Raw genomic sequence first — 21,779 nt, forward strand, 5'->3', positions numbered from 1 at the left:
CCGTGAACCACTTCTAGCCATGTTTTATAAGTAAATTTCTTCATAGAATGTTTCCAAAATTAAATTTCTTTTTAGGTTAAAGAATAAATAGTCTGAGATTAATAGAGCATATTGCCTCTATGTTATGAGAGAACAAGTGAGTTTTATTTTTTTCATTGTGTTTATCTTTTTTACATAGTATGAAAGTATATTACCTTTGAATTTTTAAAAAGTCAAGGGAATGGTATTAAAAATATTTACTATTCACAATAAACTTATAAGTGGCTGTTATATAGAGATGCAGAAATCTCAACAGCAAGCCAATCTTTGTAAAGGTGGTATATTTATTGCTAGTGATAAGTATCACTAGTGAAATAGTAAATTATGTACTATAGTGACATATATCACTAGGAAAATAAATATATAGCATAAAATTACCAGCTCATAAGTTAGTCAGAAACACATATTGATAGCCTGATATATGAAGACAAATTGAATTATAAATGAGACAAGTTATTTAATTCCTAGAAGCCTTAGTTTCTTTCTTTCTTTTTTTTTTTTTTAAGGCTAGTCAATTGAAGCAGTAGGAGCAGAGAAGGAACAAAGAAATCTGTAACCAGTTGTGATCAATTAGTTGTAAACACCATTGCACTCAGACCAGCCGAGCCTAAGTTTCTTAACCTGAAGCTGAGGGTACTAATTCTCAGATATTTTGAGCATCTATTTCATCTTCTTAGAAGAACTCCCAAGTGGTATCATTCCTAGATTCTTTTCTATAGTCACTCTTTCTGTGTTTTCTGTTTTTAGGGATCTCAATCATCAGAGGGTGCAGAAGCTGGAAGCTGAAGTGGACCAGTGGCAGGCCAGGATGCTTGTCATGGAGGACCAGCATAACAGTGAGGTCAGCACCAGGCTTTAAAAAATGATAACATTGATACTTTTGGTTTTATTGAGATATTACTGTTTTTGAGAAAATGGTTTTTTTTTCAGTTAAGTCTAAATTTTGGACAGTGACATACCTACAGATGGGAAATTGACCTGTCTTACAATGAGTCACTTATTGGCAAACTAATACCACAATAATGACTAATCTCTTTGTCTTATGTGGTCTGCATTTTTATTCATTTATTAATGCACAGATTACTTCAGAAGTTCATAGGCTTAGAAAATATAATCTGTCAGAAGCAGCTAGAGTGATCCCACTATTAATAAGGAGTCACCTACACACATGTGCTCATGGGCATGTGTATATACCTGTATATGTATCTATATGCACATATAAAATACACATTGATATTTAATAAATAAGGCTTTTTTCCTATAAGGAACAGTTGACAGGTCTTTTTTTTTCCTCTAGGGAGTGAGAGCAGAAGGTCATAGGATCAGGAAGGGGAATTTAGTTTAAAAATTTAAAAATTAGGATAAATTAAGGTGGGTTTGTTTACCAAAGCTCTCTGTTGACTAATGGAGCATACCTTTCCTGTTGGTTTCTAAGGGTTTCCTAAGCAATATCTGTAATAAGTTCTCACATATATATTCCAGGCACCTGTGATCTTTGCTTCTGGTTCCAACTAATTGTTTCAGTAGTATTTGATGTTAGAATGTGAGGAGTGATTACACAGTGTTATGAACGTCTTGCATCTATTTGTTACAGTGCAATTGAAAACATTCTTCTCTCTTTCAGATTGAATCTCTACAAAAAGCTCTAGATATAGCTAGAGAAGATAACAGGAAACTGGCTATGAGTCTGGAACAAGCTGTCCAGACATATAATCATCTGCAAACAAAGCTAGATCATATGCAAGAGCAATTAGAAAGCAAAGAACTTGAGCGACAGAATTTGGAAATCTTCAAGTAAGGGCAGTATAGTCACAGTAAAATTGGGGAAGTGCCTCTGGAGGAGTAAGTCACATTCACATAAATGGCTCATTCACATAAATCAGTTAAACCCTTTTCTCCTACTTTGAACAAGTACTCCCAGCAGAGCCATGTTAAGGACCAGGCATAGCTGAGCACCAGCAGATAATAGCTGGTTAGAGCATCCTCATTTGACTTCCTTCTCAGCTTTTCCTTCATCCTCTATCAAGCTGCTGTTTTACATGAAGGTTAAACCAAAACTTAAAGAATATTGATTAGAAGAGACATTCACATGTTTCTATGAAGGCTTTTCTATTAACAGCTTATATGTTCTTTAAAGGTATGATTTAGACAAGAAAAAAACATCAGCCTGGGTGGAATGACTCAATCTAAGCAGATGTTAAGCCATTAAATGTTTTCAGTTTTGATCTGAGATTAGTTAGATGAGATCTATCCAGTTCAGATTAAATGACTAAAGTTTTACCTTAAATTATACATAGGTAGATATTATTTACATATTAATAGCATTCCGTGAAAATTTATACTTAATGGAAATACAGTGTGCACATAGATCTTTATTCCTTTATGTATTTTTATTTATTATAACTTAAGACTGGGTCTCACTCTGTTGCTCGGGCTGGAGTGCAGTGGTGTGATCATGGCTCACTGCAGCTTCTATCTCTTGGGCTCAAGTAGTTCTCCCACCTGAGCCTCCTGAGTAGCTGGAACTATAGGCATGTACCACCACACCTGACTAATTTTTTTGTATTCTTTTTTTAGAGATAGGATTTCTCCATGTTGCCCAGGCTGTCTCAAACTCTTGGGCTCAAAATCCACCTGCCTTGGCCTTTCAAACTGCTGGGATTACAGGCATGAACTGCCGTTCCTGGCCTAGATATTTATTCTTTTCATTTAGTGAGCATGTTGATAGAAGAAAGAGGTATAAGCTGAAACAAAGACAGTATTTTCCAGATATATGATCTCTGCAAATTTTATATTCAGCTGAAATGTTACTGCCTTAAGATTGTTCCTTATTGTGTTTATGTAACGATTGGCAGCATCATTTAAAACTCTTCAGTGTCAGTTTAGGTAATTATGGTTTAGATGGTTAATAATGGTTTCAAAAGCCTGAAAATTATTTAGGTAACTATAAAATGTAGTTCCTGCTAATACTGCTTATGACAAACAAAACCAAAAAGGAAAAAACAAAACAAAACAAAAAAACATGGTTAGGTCATTCACAGTAAAAGCATGAGGTTAGAGTTAGAGGTCTCTTTGCAGCATTTGCTTCAGAATTTACCTTTATGTCACTGCTTATGATAATAGTTTGGATTTTCATCATAGGTAAATTATGCTTCTTGAGATCTGTGAACCTCCTAAAATCATATGCAGAACTGTGCTTATCAGTGTGCAAGCTTAGGAAGACAGAGCAGGTTTTGGAGAACTTGTTGAGTTTCAGGTGGTTATTTAATAGATTTGGAAATGTAGGCTTAGTTCTAATAGGCTGCGAGTTGGAATTCATCTCTATGAAGATAAAAGCTAAAGGCCAGGCGTAATGGGTCACGGCTCTAATCTCAGGCACTTTGGGAGGCTGAGGTGGGCGGATTACAAGGCCAGGAGATCGAGACCATCCCGGCCAACACGGTGAAACCCCCAGCCTGGCACCAGAGCAAGACTCCATCTCAAAAAAAAAAGATAAAAGATAAAGCCTTGGAATGGGTTAGACTGCCACGGGCAAAGTATAGAGAGAGAACCAAGGTCAGAACTTGGAGATGTGCTGCATTTCAGGTAGAAGGGGAACAGAGGCCACAGAAGGATCCAGAAAAGGAGCATTTAGTGGAGGTAAGAAAAAAAAAAATCAGGAGAATGTAATATCACCAAAGGCAAACTAAAAGTGAGTCAGATGCTGCAGAGTCGAAGACCAGAGAGGAAGCCACTGGATTTTGCAACAGATATCTACGGCTCATCCTCCAGATGATCAGTTTCTGTAGATATAGGAGATAACAAAGAGTAATAACGAGGAAAGGCAGGCAAGGAGGACAATGGTGAAGGTAAAGAAGATTGTATAGCAGCCCAAGAGTATAACATAAAGAAAAGGTATTCTGCTGCCGTCCTGTTTTTAGAATGAGAGAAACTGGACCATGATTAAAGAGTATGGGAAAGAACTCGGTTGAACTGGAGAACAAGAGAGAGGATAAGCAGAAGGGTTATCTTTAGAGATGAGGTTGGCTATTTCTTCCTTTGGGTTTAGAGGGAAGCAAAAGCTGGGTGAGTCTTCAGAAGACTGTTGAGGAAGCTGATTGGTAGAGGGTCTGCAATTTTCCTTAGAAGAAAAAAGAGCAAGATGAATACATTCTAGAGACCTGCTGTGTAACACAGGGCTAGGCTATAGTGAACAACACTATATTGTTTGCTTAAAATTTGTGAAGAGGGTAGATCTCAGGTTAAATGTTCTTACCACAGTAAAAAGAAGAAGAAAAGTAAGAGTTGAAGTTGAAGTGCTATGTAGGGGCTTAGGGCAGAGGTAGAGACTTCAGAGAAATTTTTAAATTAAAAATTAAAGTTAATAAAAAATTTAACTTAAAAATCTAAAATTTAGAATTTGAATTTTTAGAGCTAGATGATGATGACAATAGCTAATATTTGTTACATGATCATGATATGTTGGGTAATATGCTCAGGACTTCACATGCATTATTTCCTTTAGTACAAACTATTACCCTGTGATGGTGGTTAGTGTTATTATTCCCATTTTGAAGATAAGGAAACAAGCAGGGGAAGTAGGTGTACCATACTCAAGGCCAGACATCATCTTACTAGAGCTGGGACTAGGATGCAGGCAGCAGCAGGCTGACTCCAAAACTTTAGAGTCTAAAAGCAATTTAGAAATTTATAAGAAAATCAAAATACAGTACTGTACAAATGAGGGTTTTGTTCTCTTTCTATAGCTCCATGAATTTTTTGCTCATTTTCCAGATTGATGTGGGCATAGGGAGGAGTGTGGGAATGTAAGAAAGAACCATCATTACCCCTAGTGACTTCAGGATCTTCCAGCCCTTTATGCTGTGCCTTGAGGACAGGCTTCAGCAACTTTTTAGATGTGATGTACCAAAGTTTGTTGATACATTCCTGCCTGGGGGACTGGAGGGACAGTTGCAGTTACTACCTGCAAGTCTGCAAGACCAAGCCCACTGAACAGACTGAATCCATTAGTAGATGTGCTTTTAGACACACATGAAGAACATTGATATATTATCCAAATTGATATATCCAAATTGGAACATTGATATATCCAAATAAGAGCAAAAGATGATCAGGAGAGAGAGGGAAAATGAAGATGATTTCATGTCAGGGCAGGCTCCTCTTACCCTTTGGAAAATAACCAGTAACTCAAGAGTAATCATAGAGTAAGTCATTATCAGCTAGATCAGAGAATGTTAAAGCTGGAAGAAGCCTAGTAATTGTTTAAGTCCATTTAGTCCTTTTTGAAGTCATTTATCCTTTTAAAAGTCAGAAGCTATAGACTCAGCTATACCCCCTCACACACACATACACATTTTGCATATTATTTCAGGGAATTCCCACATTCTCAGAAGATTAACCATGGGTCTTGAACGAAGAGTTCAAGTTAGGAATGCTGATCTAATTTAAAGTTCTCAGTTTAAAGATAAGGAATAATTTTTTTTTTTTTTTTTTTTTTTTTTTTGAGACGGAGTTTCGCTCTTGTTACCCAGGCTGGAGTGCAATGGCGCGATCTCGGCTCACCGCAACTTCCACCTCCTGGGTTCAGGCAATTCTCCTGCCTCAGCCTCCCAAGTAGCTGGGATTACAGGCCACCATGCCCAGCTAATTTTTTGTATTTTTAGTAGAGACGGGGTTTCACCATGTTGACCAGGATGGTCTCGATCTCTCGACCTCGTGATCCACCTGCCTCGGCCTCCCAAAGTGCTGGGATTACAGGCTTGAGCCACCGAGCCTGGCCAAGGAATAATATTATTAGAAGTTAATATTTAAATGGTAAATAGCTGCCAGCAAAAAGACATCATCTTACTAGAGCTGAGATTACAATACAGGTGGCGGCAGCAGGCTGACTCCAAAACCCATAGTCTTAATCACTTTACTATAATAAACAGAATAAATTTAAAGGCAATTTAGAAAGTTATTAAGAAAATCAAAATACAGTGCTGTGCAAATAATGGTTTTGTTTGAAGAGACAAAGGCAAGAGAAAAGACAAAAACTAATATCTCTTAAAGTATTTCTGCTTCCTCTAATATTTTTCTTTAATGTGAGTTTTTTACTCATTTGGTTGGATCTCTTTACGTAGAATTAATGTTTTTTAATATTACAGGTAAATTCACTTCTTTTTTCTTTTGTTAATGAACTCCAAATTAGTGAGGTTCACCAGGCTACTGATGGGCTGCTTGTTTATAAATCACACACCTTTTAGAGTGGGACACTCCCCTCCAAAACTTTCTTACCTCTTAAAGTGATTTCTAAAGGTGACTTCTCACCTCTTTTCTTCAAAACAGAGAACGGATGACTGAAGAGTCCAAAGTGGAAGCAGAATTGCATGCTGAACACATAGAAGCTCTAAGAAAGCAGTTTCAAACTGAGAGAGAAACTGCAAAGAAAGTGGCACAACGGGAAGTGGCTGAGGTATAGAGTCATGAGAAAAGTTTCTCTTGGTGAATGCCTCTTAGGAGGATAAGCAGCTCCAAGATTTCAGAGAATAGCCACAGTTGTCCTTTGACTCTTCTCATCCTCTTTTGACCAGCAAGCCAGATGCAATTGAGACCTCTCTGTAAAGCAACGCATAAGAAAAAAGTTTTCTGACATATAATTCTCTGCCTAACAAAGGAGTACCTTGATGGGAGATTTTCCATCAGGGTGACAACCAAGAGGGATAGAGGAATAAGGAGACTGCCATGTGATAGACAGAAATGAAATCATCTCTCTTCTCAGTTCACTTAACTCGCATCTATTCTGCATCTACCATTTCCTGAGAGAGATAGGGAAAACAGTAGAAGATATGGTCCATGCCCTTGCGTGTGCCAAATGACCCTTGTTTGTGATCTCCACTCTGGACATGAGACAAATAGGGAAAACATCAGAGAACTTTCTTGGGTAGCTAGAGGCTGTGTGCAATTTTGAAGGAATTCAAAGTAAGAGAAAGTTTATTTTAGACCATTTGGTTGATAGAAGAAGGAAAGCTTAATGAGAGTACAGGATTGAGACTAGCAGAGATAACAGGGCTGGACACCTTACAAAACAGCACAGGCCAAGCTTACTTTCAAAAATGAACAGGATATGTTAACAGATGAAAAGTAGCCTGTTTTGATTAGAGCAGAGACTTTGGAAAATGTTAGAGAAAGAGTATTAACTTACATGGAACCACCTGATGGATGGCCTTAGTTATGGAAATGTTGGATGTGAACTCTTAAGTAGAAATGGAGTACCACTTAAGAGTGAGCAGGGGATGGCAAGATAGAGGCATGAGTTTAGGAAGGTTAATGTAACAGCAGAAGATAATAGAGAAGAATAAAGAGAAACTGGAAGCATGGAGGCTCAAGAAAACTACAACAGTTAATTTGAGTATTAGATGATTAGGGCCAAGCAAAGTAGTTCAGTTGAAAAATAGAGGAAAGCCAATAGAAAAATCATCGAACAGGCCAGGCATGGTGACTCACCCCTGTAATCCCAGCACTTTGGGAGGTCAAGGCAGGTAGATCACCTGAGGTCAGAAGTTTGAGACAAGCCTGGCCAACATGGTGAAATTCCATCTCTACTAAAAATATAAAATATTAGTCAGGCACGGTGGTAGGTGGCTGTAATCCCAGCTATTCAGAGGAGGCTGAGGCATGAGAGTCACTTGAACCTGGGAGAAGGAGGTTGCCGTGAGCTGAGGTCGCACCACTGCACTCCAGCTCAGGCGACAAGAGTGAGACTCTATCTCAAGAAAAGAAAAATCATCAAACAGACATTAAATGTTGTATAGTGGAGAGGGAGGAATTAAAATAATTCCTTGGTTGGCATGGATGGTCTGTGTTTCACCAAATTTGTTACATTTAGTAGTTGCAATTGATGGAAACTATTCACAAAATCAAACTCAAATAATGGCATATAAAACAATTTTGTGAATTGCAAAGCACTATATAAATATAAATGTTATAAAAAGCAAATTCTGCTTTTTATAGAAGAATTAGGGAACCTAAAGATGTGCTAACTGTAGAAATGTACCTTTAGTTGAGAATAATTACAAAACTGAAATCCTTTGAAGGATCAGTGACAGTGAAGAACAGTGAAAGTGTGACAGCAGTGGGAAGTTGGCAGCACCAATAGGCTCACGGAGCACTGCCTGAGTCCCAGCTCTGCATCTTACTGTGTATTAATTTATTGTCTGAATAAGTGACTTAATTTCTGAGTTTCAGTTTCCTCAATCATAACATGTAAACCATCACAACTACTTAACAAGTTTGTTTTGAGAATTAAATTGGAAAGCATTTATGAAGTAATTATCACAGTGCCTGAACTTAATCAGTACAAAGTAATTGATAGTTGTTAGGACTTAACCAGTTTTAGAAAGGCTGTGATTGAGGTAACAGTGGACTAACAGAAAGTTAGTTAAGTAGTAATAAAAGACTGTAGTGTAAAGTTAGGATCTAAAAGAAGGAACTAGTATAGAGAGAAAAGGTACAGACACCCTTGACTTTACTCTTTGCTGTTCTAAATGCTGCCAGCCATAGAGAATACCACCTTCCTGTTTTCTCCCTTTGCAACTACCTCTTGCTCCTAAAGTTTTCAAATAGCACTGCTTTAATGGCATATTAGAAGGATGGAACTCTGTACAATTATTTAAGTAACTATGCAGTTTTTTTCACGAGAGAAATTAAAATCCTTAAGAACAAAAAACAAAATGATAAAAATATGTGCCATGACAGTCAACAGCTGACAGATATTTATAGAAACTGCCATATAATTCATTTTCATTTCTTCAGACTGAGGTTATAAGTGACAGAAAGAGAAGAGCTTATAGCATGATAATCACAGAGTAATTATTGTGTGCCAGACTCTACTTCTTTCTCTATATGATCTTATTTGTTATTTGTATCCTATGAGTTAGACTATATACACACTGTTCATATGATGAACCTGAGGCTTAAGATAGTTAATTGCCCCAAAACACTGAGCCTAGTAAGTGTTGAAGCTGATATTTGGACTGAAATCTGACTCCAAAGCTAGGCTCTTAAAATGCAAATACTGAATATACATTTACATTCTTTATCTATTCCAAAAAAGATTTTGTTCTTTAGTGATAAAAATTGTGAAAACCACTTGGTCTGTTGCTCCATAAATCTGCTTAATCAGACATTATTGCCTTACTAATGCTCCTTTTAAAAAGAAAGATCCAAAGACAACAAAATATGAGGACAAAACTAACTAAGCTTCTCTTAATGGAAAGTAAAAATGTTTCAATTTTTTCCTTTGTGTTTTAAGCTGAAGAAAGCCCTTGATGAAGCTAACGTCAGATCAGTGGAAGTGTCCCGGACCAACCGAGAGCTGCGACAGAAACTTGCAGAGCTAGAAAAAATGCTAGAAAGTAACAAGGAGAAAATAAAGAATCAGAAGGCCCAAATAAAGCTCCACTTGTCAACTAGGGCGAATAATGCTCAAAATATGGAAAGGATGAAGGTTATACGAGAAACCTCTTCTCACTTCCTGGGTACCCTGTGAGGATGTGGGCAGTCAGTGGTGTCTGGGGAAGACAGGTTTTAGAACCCGACCCATCCTATGTATTCTCTGGAAGTTACAGCCAGTTGCCTTTGGGGAGACTCTTTTTCAGTGGACACACTGCTGTGTAAATGTTTGATTTTTCATTTGCTACCAGTGTCACATTCTGGCTCCCCATCTGTCCCTTCCATGTTGATTGTATTGGACTTTACTCTTTTAGGATCATTGGGCCAGATGGGAAAGAAAACTCAGCAGGAACTGGTAACTTTGGGTCTCATAGTGGATTCTGTCTGTCATCCCATAGTCAAAAAAAAGCAAGCCAGTTTTTCCACTGATCATCTTTTTATGTTATTTTCCATTTACTTTTAGCAAATAGAAACAGAATTGAAGGAAATGGAGCTAATTAAGGATCAATATCAGAAAAAAAACTTTGAACAGGTAGATGATTTCCATATACTCTATGTTTACCTCTCATGCAAAATCTCAAACTTGGAGGGTGTTCTCCAAATGTCTTCATCTTTGTATTCTTCCAGTCTTTGAGTATCCAGAGATTCGTGTGTGAAATGACTAACCTGCAGAAAGAGATGCAGATGTTGGCCAAGAGCCAATATGATGCCTCAGTACGGAATAAACAACAAGAGCAGCGCCTAGAAGCAGAGTGGAAAATAAGGCAGGAGCTAGAGAATCAGTGCCAGGTAAAAGGTTTCCTAAGATTTATCTTAAAGATGATCAGCAAATGGCATGTGCCAAAGCCCAGTAGTATTGGACCTAGACTTTCTAGAGTCTACAGAAGACGACACACATTTACAAATTGTTTGTCTTAGCTAAATCCTTAGAATAATAGTATGGAGGATGAAGGCTGTAGTTTGAATGTGGCAAATGTTCTCCATTTTCAATTTAATAAAAGTAATGTAAATTTTTAAAGAACATCTAGAGCTTACATATGCAAAGTATCAGTTACCTAAGTAAGACCTCTGAACTGAATTTCATAGCCTTTCAGGAGCTGTAGACACCTCATTTCTTCTCCTAGCACAGATACACCTGTTGCTGTTACAAGATTCTTAGGTATTCATAGATGAATAAAAAGCATAACATCATATCACTGAAAAGGGACTTCAAGAGATCTCTGAGCTCTTGTCTTTCAATAGGGTTTGTCATGAGAAGTATCTTTCCAGTTCTGAAAAGAGATTAATCACTTTCCTCAACAGAATCCATAACTGAAAAATCAAAATGTGTAATTATATCCACATATGTAGACTATAGGCTAAACTGAAAATCACAGTTTTCACCTCATATGTTGGCAGCACCTGAAGTTAGAAGGCACTCCATCCTACTTTCATCTTTGGTTGCCCATTTATTATAATAGTGAAGCATTTGGTTCCTGATGGCACACTGGAAGTTTATAAAAATCTTTGTATCACATTTTCAGAAATTAAAAGAAACTGTCAGGCACCTGAAGAAATGTAAAGAGGCAACAGAGAATAAACTGAAAGAAGCTAGTGTGGAATCAGAACAGGTGAGCCAGACCCAGACAAGCCAGACTTAGACAAGTTTCCTTCAACACAACAACCCTGAAACAACCCAAGTCAATATGAAATCCTTCATTAATATAGTTGTCAGAAATGCAATAGGCAAGAACCAGTAACTTCCTAAGTGTAGTCTCTATTGTAAAGAGTGATTTTTAGATTAAGAGTCTGTGTCTTGATGATAGATGGTAGATAACAATGCTAAAATATTAAACCTGAAGTCCAAGTCTCCCTACTAAATATAAGGGAAGTCCAGCATGTATGTGGATTTTAATGCATTATTATTTGACATGACCCTACTGAAAGTAGATGCTCTTTGTTCAATCAATCAATAACTAAAAAAATAAAGTAGTCCCTATTTAACTAATTTGTGTATTTGTTTTCTGTATTCTAAACTTAAATTGGCCTTTTGTGGAGTATTTCAAAATCATGTATATTTTTTGAGACAGGGTCTCTCTCTATCACCAGGCTGGAGTGCATGGTGTACCACCATGCCCAGCTAATTTTTTGTATTTTTTGTAGAGATGAAGTTTCACCATGTGGCCAGGCTGGTCTTGAACTCCTGGACTCAGGTGATCCACCAGCCTTGGCCTCCCAAAGTGCTACGATTCCAGATATGAACCACCACACCTGGCCCATGAACTACTACATTCTTAAGAGTCTTCCATATATTTCTTTTTTCAAAGACATCTTGTACTTTCATTCTTAATTTTCTCCTGGGTCCTCTCTTATATTACTTCACATCCAGGAAACATTAATAAACACATGAAAAGCAGCAAATCTGCAATGCATTCTTTTTATTTTTTTATTTTACTTTAGGTGTATACTATATCCAGCATTTCTACCCATGTTATCCCTTCCAACCCTCCTCAGTCCCTCCCCTACCCCGTCAACTGCCCCCAGTGTGTGATGCTCCTCTCCCTGAGTCCATGTGTTCTCATTGTTCAACACCCATCTATGAGTGAGAACATGCGGTGTTTAGTTTTCTGTTCTTGTGTCAGTTTGCTGAGAATGATGGCTTCCAGATTAATCCAAGTCCCTACAAAGGACACGAACTCATAATTTGTTATGGCTGCATAGTATTCCACGGTGTATATGTATCACATTTTCTTTGTCCAGTCTATCATTGATGGGCATTTGGGTTGGTTCCAGGTCTTTGCTATTGTGCACAAGGCTGCAAAGAACATGTGTGTGCATGTATCTTTACAGTAAAATGATTTATAGTTCTTTGGGTATATACCCAGTAATGGCATTGCTGGGTCAAATGGAATTTCTATTTCTAGATCGTTGAAAAATCACCACACTGTCTTCCACAATGGTTGAACTAATTTACACTCCACCAACTGTGTAGGAGTGTTCCTTTTTCTCCACGTCCTCTCCAGCATCTGTTGTCTCCAGATTTTTTTAATGATTGCCATTCTAACTGGTGTGAGATGGTATCTCAATGTGGTTTTGATTTGCATTTCTCCAATGACCAGTGATGATGAGCATTTTCTCATATGTTTGTTGGCCTCATATATGTCTTCTTTTGAAAAGTGTCTGTTCATATCCTTTGCCCACTTTTGAATGGGGTTGTTTGTGTTTTTCTTGTATGTCTGTTTTTAGTTATTTGTAGATTCTGGATATTAGCCCTTTGTCAGATGGGTAGATTCCATTGCAAAAATATTTTCCTATTCTGTTGGTTACCAGTTTGCTCTAATGATGGCTTCTTTTGCTGCACAGAAGCTCTGAATTTTAATTAGATTCCATTTGTCTATCTTGGCTTTTGTTGCTGATGCTTTTGGTGTTTTAGTCATGAAGTCCTTGCCTATGCCTATGTCCTGGATGGTTTTGCCGATGTTTTCTTTTAGTGTTTTTATGGTGTTATGTTTTATGTTTAAATCTTTAATCCATCTGGAGTTAATTTTAGTGTAAGGTGACAGGAAGGGGTCCAGTTTCTGCTTTCTGCACATAGCTATCCAGTTTTCCCAACACCATCAATGCATTCTTTAACCACTCACTCAGAAATTACTCTCACGTATAGGTTGTTAAGTATGTTGTGCAAATAGTTTGCAAAGAACATGCAGTCAGAATTTGGGTCTTTTAATTTCTAAGTAAAAAGTCTGCAACTAATATACAAAAAAAACTTGTAACTTTCTTTGTGTCTATTAATGGTGACATTTATATGTTCAGATAACCGCTAATCTGGAGCAAGCTCATCGCTGGTTTAAGCACAGGTTTGATGGTCTACAACTTGAGCTGACAAAAAACCGGTTGCAGAGGCCTTCTGGGGAAGACAGGTGTCAGGAAGAGGTAAGATTAAGACATGGATGTCTTAAACAATTTTCTACTTGTTGCTTCTGGGATTTCTAATTACCGAAGTTCTGTCATCATCGCGCTATTCTCTCCATTCATCTCTCGTTTCCTTACACTAATGCTAGGAAACCAGTTTTTTTCCTTACAAAGTTCCACCTGTCACAGACTTTTTAGATTAAAATCACCTGTTTTCATGAATAAATGACATGTATACAGGCAAAACAGGTACAGATGGCTGCAGTTAGCTTTGAACAGTCAATGTTAGGTGTATTTTCTTTCCAACAGGACCAAGATGTAAGACATGATGTCATGTCCAGCCAACGTGTTCTGCATCGATGGGAGAAAAAACAGAATCTTAGGCCCATGCCTAAGAAGTATCATTCTGAGGTACAGAGGAAGTAATGTCCTTGACAAGGGTACTTCTTTATGTATAGCTCCACTCCATGATTCCACGAGCCTGGCAGCCAGGGCTGTCTGTTTCTACAGTCATAAGAGCTTAAAGTCTTTGATGTGGGCTGAAGATTTCAGACCTGAGTTTATAATTTTATGAACTCTTATATCAGTACAGAACTACTCCGGTTTTTTTTTTTTTTTGGTCCCTTTTCACATTTTCCACCCAATAAATTTATATTAGTTTGTTGAATGATAGGAGATCGTGTTGCATGATTTTTGTCTGTTTTTCTAATAAGTATGTTTTATGAAAAAGTTTTTAGCAAGGTTCTAAATGATATTGCTACTAAATGATATGATACTTTGTTTCAATGATGTGTCCTTCTCCAACATGTAGTAGAAAATTCCTGGAAATAGAATTGTGTGAAAAATGGTAGAGTCCTTGCTGTCTTGTAAACTTATTTCTGAGTTGGGTAATTACCAGCATATCATTTTTCTTTCTTTTCTTTTGAGATGGAGTCTTGCTCTGTTGCCAAGCTGGTGTGCAGTGGCACAATCTTGGCTCACTGCAGCCTCCACCTCCCAGGTTCAAGCAATTTTCCTGCCTCAGCCTCCTGAGTAGCTGGAACTATAGGCATGCAGCACTACACTCAGCTAATTTTTGTACTTTTAGTGAAGATCGGTTTTCACCATGTCGGCCAGGATGGTCTTGATCTCTTGACCTCGTGATCTGCCCGCCTCGACCTCCCAAAGTGTTGGGATTAAAGGCATGAGCCACTGTGCCTGGCCCAGCATTTCTTTTAAAAGGCTAATATCTCCTTTCTCAAATAAGGCATTTCAGAGATTATGTTTACAGCTTGCTTTGTCATTTAAAAAGTTATAGAATGCAGCAGTCTGTTCTGCTCAGGGAGACTATGCCTGACCAACATAGCTCTTCCTTACTGTAATTAAACAATAAGTTCAGCTTTGTCTTTTTATTTCAGATGTTGAGTGGTAGATTAGGTAATCCAGATTTGACATATGTAAGTGGATGGCATACCACCTGGCTTAATTAATACTCAAGTAATCATGGCTGCTGCTGCTATTATCAGGACTTAAATCAAGTAAGCAATCATGAAACTGGAAATAATATCAAATATAAGACTGTCAAAGGTTGATGAGCCTACCACTCAATATCTGATATAAAAGAGAAAGCTGATTTTATTGCTTATTATATAGTAAGGGAGAACCTGTTGTTCAGGCATAGTCCTTGAGCAGAGCAGACTGTTAATCTCATATAGATTTTTTGGAAATAATGGAATTCATATCAAAATCTGTAGAGTGTGGTTACTAGAGTGAGACTATTTATTGATCATATTCAGAAACATGTAAATGGGAGTGGGTCCATTTCTGTTTAACCTTAGGAATAAAGGACTCTCACTGGTTTTCAGGTTTGTAAAATCATGTGCAAAAAGGCAGATTGGTCGGGTGTAGTGGCTCACACCTGTAAACCCAGCACTTTGGGAGGCCAAGGCAGGCAAATCACTTGAGGCCAGGAGTTCAAGACCAGCCTAGCCAACATGGTGAAAGCCTGTCTCTACTAAAAATACAATAATTAGCCAGGTGTGGTGGTGCACACCTGTTGTACCAGCTACTTGAGAGGCTGAGGCACAAGAATCACTTGAACCCAGGAGCTGGAGGTTATAGTGAGCCAAGATCATGCCAGTGCACTCCAGCCTGGGCAACAGAGCTAAGTTCTGTCTCAAAAAGGGAAAAAAGGCAAGTTGGCATTGATCTAGTGGACAAGTTAAAAACTGGTAGTTAAAACTAGCTGCTTGTTCTCATGGCTTCTAAACAGTCTGTTTTTGCGAGGATGTAAATGTTTTATTCTTTGTGCCCCTTTTGGTGCTTATAACATCATATGTTAGTTCAGTGGCTCTGTAGAAGCATTTGAGACTGAACAACAGACATCAAACAACTATTTTGTTAACCAAGGTACATATGAAGTATTAGCACTGGTGCATACACCTCTCTGGTTGGAAAAAGAAAATAATTCATGGCTATTTTATTACCTATAACTGCTTTGGTTCTACGGTTTGAATGTGTCCCCTCCAAAATTCATGTTGAAACTTAATTCTTACTGTGGTGGTATTAAGTGGGGGGCCTTCAGGGTCTCTGGGGAAGTGTTATTAATTGGGAGGCACTTGGGGCTCTGCCCTCAGGAATGCAGTAGTGCTTCATTAAAGGGCTGGAGGGAACTAGCTTAGGCCATTTTGCCCTTCTACCTTCTACCATGTGAGGACACAGCATTCAGCCCTTTTGGAGGACACAACAACAAGGTGCCACCTTAGAAACGGGACGAAGACCTCCCTAAGACATCAAATCTGCAAATATCTTGATCTTGGACTTCCCAGCATCCCAAATTGCAAGAAATAAATGTATGTTTTTTATAAATTACTCAGTCTCAGCTATTTTGTTATAGCAGCAGAACAGACTAAGAAGATGCCTGGTTAAGAAAAATTTAAATTATTTGCTGTATCTCCAAGGGTTGGGCTGTGTTATTTGCTGGGTCAGCTGAAGTGAAAGAACACATTTTTTGTGGTGTCCTCAAGTTGTCAAACTCCTATAGGATAGGTCACTATCCTCAGGTGTTGATATGGTTTGGCTCTGTGTCCCCACCCAAATCTCATGTTGAATTGTAATTCCCAGTGATGGAGGAGGAGGGGCCTGGTGGAAGGTGATTGGATTATGGGGGCAGTTTTCCCCCTTGCTGTTCTTTTGATAATGAGTGACTTCTCACAAGATCTGGTTGTTCAAAAGTGTGTAACTCCCCATTCACTTGTTCTGTCCTGCTGCCATGTGAAGACGTGCTTCCCCTTCGCCCTTCTGCCATGATTATAAGTTTCCTGAGGCCTCCCAAAAGCCATGCTACTGTACAGCCTGTGGAACTGTGAGTCAGTTAAGCCTCTTTTCTTTATAAATTACCCAGTCTCAGGTAGTTCTTTATAGCAATGTGAGAATGGACTAATTCAGGAGTCTCCCTAAAAAGGGATCTGTCCCTTTGGACTCTTTATAAAGATATATAGTCAATTGAGAGTATTGGAGAATTATAACCTTAAAACAGCCTAACCAGGAGCCCCCCAGAATAATTAACCTTGGACCATGGTTGGCATTGAAAACCTTAGTGCTGAATTCCATAAAGGAAAAAGATCCCACTTACTACACCAGGGAGATGATTAACTTTAATGGATTGTAAATGTATTATCCCTTATGTTGTCATGACAGTCACAGTAATATGACAAGAATATTTATATCCTCCTTTTCCAGAACAAGGACATTTTATTCACTTATGTATTGTCCTTAAAAGGTACCATTATTGATATATTAATGTAATATGCCTTTATATTATTTTTTAGATTGGCTATACTAGATTGGGAGAAAGATACAGTTAGATTGATAATCATTTTTAGTAAAGCTTGTATTTGTTATAAGAGGTATTATGATAGCTAAATCACAACTACCTAAGCTTAAACCAGTAAATAGAGGAGTATGATCAACAGAATAACAGACAAAGGTATGTTAAAGAGAATGTGACAGAAGAATCTTGTTCGGATGGTCTTAGGCAGAAGCCAACTATTTTGTGGGTTATCTGCTTGTTCTGAGGCTTTTGGGTTAGCAGTCAACTCCTGCAGATCATCTTCTGAAAGCCCTTCAGAGAACTTTGGGATCTCTAATAACTTTCTGATTTGATTAAGACATTTTCTATTTCTCCAGAGGATTGAAGTGATATGAGCAATAAGGATTTGTATAAAAGGCAAAGCTTTTATAATTCAAATCATGAAAAACCATTCCAACTTAATGTGTCTCTGTATTATTAGATAGATGTAATGTCCTCGGTGGGAAACACAAACTCTAATCCTTTTTTAGCCATTGTAAGTGCTGGCTTTTTGACAAGGGAGTGCTTCCACTCATCCAGAAAATAAATATACCATTATTAATATATATAACACACATAGAATGAGGTAGTTATATAAAATCCATTTGAATGTACTCCAAGAATCTTTTAGGGTGTGGTTCTAGTTCACATCCCACCTTTATAATTTTTCCAAATTAATTATATTAATTAATTAATAATATTATTTGCCATACTCAAAAAGTTTCTATCAGTGATTAGTATTGTGGAAACTTTTTCTCTACTGTGATAGGTTGTTTTATAGAGGATTTTAGCAAGTGTCTATTTGAAGATTTTTTTTTCTTCAACTTATTTTAAGTTCAGGGGTATATGTGCAGGGTGTACAGGTTTGTTACCTAGATAAATGTGTGCCATGATGGTTTGCTGCACAAATCATTCCATCACCTAAGTATTAAGTCCAGTATCCATTAGCTATTCTCCCTGATGATCTCTCTTCCCTCACTCTACCTTACAGGTTCTAGTGTGTGTTGTTGCTGCCCATGTGCCTATTTGTTCTCATCACTTAGCTCCCACTTAAAAGTGAGAACACATGATGTTTGGTTTTCTGTTTCTGTTTTTTGGTTTTCTGTTTTTCTGGTTAGGATTTCTATTCAGGCTCTTTTTTGGTGCCATATGAATTTTAAAATAGTTTTTTTCTAATTTTTTAGTTTGCAGAGGATAATTGCTTCCAAGTTCGTTTATGTCACTGCGAAAGACTTGATCTTATTTTTTTTTTCATGGCTGCCTAGTATTTCATGGTGTATATGTACCACATTTTCTTTATCCAGTCTGCTATTAATGGGTTAATTCCATGTATTTGCTATTGTGAATAGTGTTGCAGTGAACATACACGTGCATAAATCTTTATAACAGAATGATTTATGTTCCTTTAGGTATATTTCTAGTAATGCGATTGCTGGGTTGAATGGTATTTCTGCCTCTGTCTTTGAGGAATTTCCACACTCTCTTTCACAATGGTTGAACTAATTTACATTCCCACCAACAGTGTAGATACTTTCCTTTTTCTCTGCCACCTCGCCAGCATCTGTTGTTTTTTGACTTTTTTATAATAGCCATTCTGACTGGCATGAGATGGTATCTCTTTGTGGTTTGGATTTTCATTTCTTCAATGATGAGTGATGTTCAGCTTTTTTTTCAAACATTTGTTGGCCACATGTGTGTCTTATTTTGCGAAGTGTCTGTTCCTGTTCTTTGCCTACTTTTTAATGGTTGGTTGTTTTTTTTTTTTCCTTGTAAATTTAAGTTCCTTGGAGACTCTGGATATTAGACCTTTGTCAGAGGGATGAGAGTGCAAAAATTTTCTGCCATTCTGCAGATTGTCTGTTCACTCCGAAGATAGTTTCTTTTGCTGTGCAGAAGCTCTTTGGTTTAATTAGATCCCATTTGTCAGTTTTTGCTTTTGTTGCAATTGCTTTTGGTATTTTTGTCATGAAATCTTTGCCTGTGCCTATGTTCTAAATGATATTGCCCAGATCTTCCATTCACATTTTTATAGTTTTGGGCTTTACATTTAAGTCTTTAGTTCATTGTTAGTTAATTTTTGTATATGGTTTAAGGAAGGGGACCAATTTCAATTTTTTGCATATGGCTAGCCAGTTATCCCAGCACCATTTGTTGAATAGGGAATCCTTTCCCCATTGCTTGTTTTTGTCAGGTTTTTCAAAGATCAAATTGTTATAGGTGTGTGGGCTTATTTCTGAGTTCTCTATTCCGTTCTATTCTATTGGTCTGTGTGTCTGTTCTTGTCATGTTGTTTTGGTTACTGTAACCTTGTAGTATACTTGGAAGTGGGGTAGTGTGATGGTCCAGCATTGTTCTTGTTGCTTAGGATTGCCTTGGCCATTCAGGGTCTTTTTTTGGTCCCATATGAATTTTAAAATAGATTTTTCTAATTTTGTGAATACCGTCAGTGGTAGTTCAATGGGTATAGCACTGAATCTATAAATTACTCTGGACAGTATGGCCATTTTCATGATACTGATTCTTCCTATCCATAAGCATGGATTGTTTTTCCATTTGTTTATATTTTCTGATTTCTTTGAGCAGTGGTTTGTAATTCTCCTTAGAGAGGTTCTTCACTTCCCTTATCAGCAGTATTCCTAGGTATTTTATTCTTTTTATAGAAATTGTGAATGGCAGTTTATTCATGATTTGGCTCTCTGCCTGCCTGTTGGTGGTGTATAGGAATGCTAGTGATTTTTGCACATTGATTTTGTATCCTGAGACTGCTGATGTTGCTTAACAGCTTAAGAAACTTTTGGGCTGAGACAATGAGGTTTTCTAGATACAGAATAATGTCCTCTGCAAATGAAGATGATTTGACTTCCTCTCTTCCTATTTCTTTCTCTTGCCTGATTGTCCTGGCCACAACTTCCAACACTGGTGGAATAAGAGTTGTGAGAGAGGGCATTCCTGTCTTGTGCCAATTTTCAAGGGGAATGCTTCCAGCTTCTGCCCATTGAGTATGATGTTGGTTGTTGGTTTGTCATAGAGGACTCTTATTATTTTGAGATCCGTTGCTTCAAAACCTAGTTTATTGAGAGTTTTTAACATGAAGTGATGTTGAATTTCATTGAAGGCCTTTTCTGAGTCTATTGTGATAATGTGGTTTTTGTCTTTATTTTTGTTTATGTGATGAATCACTTTTACTGATTTGCATGTGTTGAACCAACCTTGCATTCTGGGGATGAAGCTCACTTGGTTGTGGTGGATAAGCTTTTCTATGTGCTGCTGGATTTGGTCTGCCAGTATTTTGTTCAGGATTTTTGCATCAGTGTTCATCAAGGATATTGGCTTGGAGTTTTCTCTTTTTGTTGTACCTCTCTGCCAGTTTTTGGTATCAGAATGATGCTGGCCTCATTTAATGAGTTAGGGAGGAGTTCCTCCTTTTCAGTTTTTTGGAATCATTTCAGTAGAAATGGTAGCAGCTCTTTATGTCTGGTAGAATTTAGCTGTGACTCTTTCTGGTCCTGGGCTTTTATTGGTTTGTAGGCTCTGCCTACAATTTCCAGACTTGTTCTTGGTCTGTTCAGGAATTCATTTTCTACCTGGTTTAGTCTTGGGAAGGGTGTATCTGTACAGAAATTTATCTGCTGCTTCTAGCTTTTCTAGTTCATGTTCACAGAAATGTTTATAGTATTCTCTGATGGTTGTTTATATTTCTGTGGGGTCAGTGATAATATCCCTTTTATCATTTCTGATTGCGTTTGATTCTTCTCTCTACTTCTTTAGCCAGCAGTCTATTTTTTTCAAAAACCAGCTCCTTGATTCATTGATTTTTGTTTTGAAGGGTTTTTCATGTCTCTTATCTTCTTCGGTTCAGGTCTGATCTTGGTTGTTTCTTGTCTTCTGCTAGCTTTTGAGTTTGCTCTTGGTTCTCTAGTCCTTTTAGTTGTGATATGAGACTGTTAACGATATCTTTTAAATTTTTTGATGTGGGCATTTTAGTGCTATAAATTTTCCTCTTAACACTGCTTTAGCTGCATCCCAGAGATTCTAGTACGTTGTATCTATGTTCTCATTAGTTACAAAGAACTTCTTGATTTTTGCCTTAATTTAATTATTTACCCAAGAGTCATTCAGAAGCAGGTTGTTCAGCTTCCATATTGTTGTGTAGTTTTGGGGGAATTTCTTAACGTTGAGTTCTAATTTTATCGCACTGGGGTCAGAGAGACTGTTTGTTATGATTTCAGTTCTTTTGCATTTGCTGAGGAGTGCTTTACTTCCAATTATGTGTTCAGTTTTAGAGTAAGTGCCGTGTGACGATAAATACAATGTATATTCTGTTGGTTTTGGGTGGAGAGTTCTGTAGATATCTATCAGGTCCATTTGATCCAGAGCTGAGTTCAGGTCCTGAATATCTTTGTTAATTTTGTGTCTCAGTGATCTGTCTAATATTGTCAGTGGGGTGTTAAAATCTTTCACTATTATTGTGTGGGAGTCTAGGTCTCTTTATAGGTCTCTAGCAACTTGCTTTATGAATCTGGGTGCTCCTGGATTGGGTGCATAGGATAGTTAGCTCTTTTTATTGAATTGAACTCTTTACTATTAT

At 37.6% G+C, this 21,779-nt stretch overlaps 1 protein-coding gene across 1 annotated transcript in view; it reads left to right on the top strand.

Moving 5' to 3' along the window:
• The window catches only part of CCDC150 (coiled-coil domain containing 150), a 97,481-nt gene extending 83,449 nt beyond the window's left edge, over nucleotides 1-14,032 (top strand). The window contains 9 exon segments of the mRNA XM_035305198.3: nucleotides 787-880; nucleotides 1,664-1,833; nucleotides 6,367-6,493; nucleotides 9,332-9,526; nucleotides 9,935-10,003; nucleotides 10,099-10,260; nucleotides 10,995-11,081; nucleotides 13,264-13,383; nucleotides 13,672-14,032. Coding sequence (XP_035161089.3) covers nucleotides 787-880; nucleotides 1,664-1,833; nucleotides 6,367-6,493; nucleotides 9,332-9,526; nucleotides 9,935-10,003; nucleotides 10,099-10,260; nucleotides 10,995-11,081; nucleotides 13,264-13,383; nucleotides 13,672-13,788 — 1,141 coding nt within the window. The 3' untranslated portion in view covers nucleotides 13,789-14,032.
• The last annotated feature ends 7,747 nt before the right edge of the window (nucleotides 14,033-21,779 follow it).

The sequence above is a fragment of the Callithrix jacchus genome, chromosome 6 (assembly GCF_049354715.1).
Source record: "Callithrix jacchus isolate 240 chromosome 6, calJac240_pri, whole genome shotgun sequence".
Classification (NCBI taxonomy): Eukaryota; Metazoa; Chordata; class Mammalia; order Primates; family Cebidae; genus Callithrix; species Callithrix jacchus.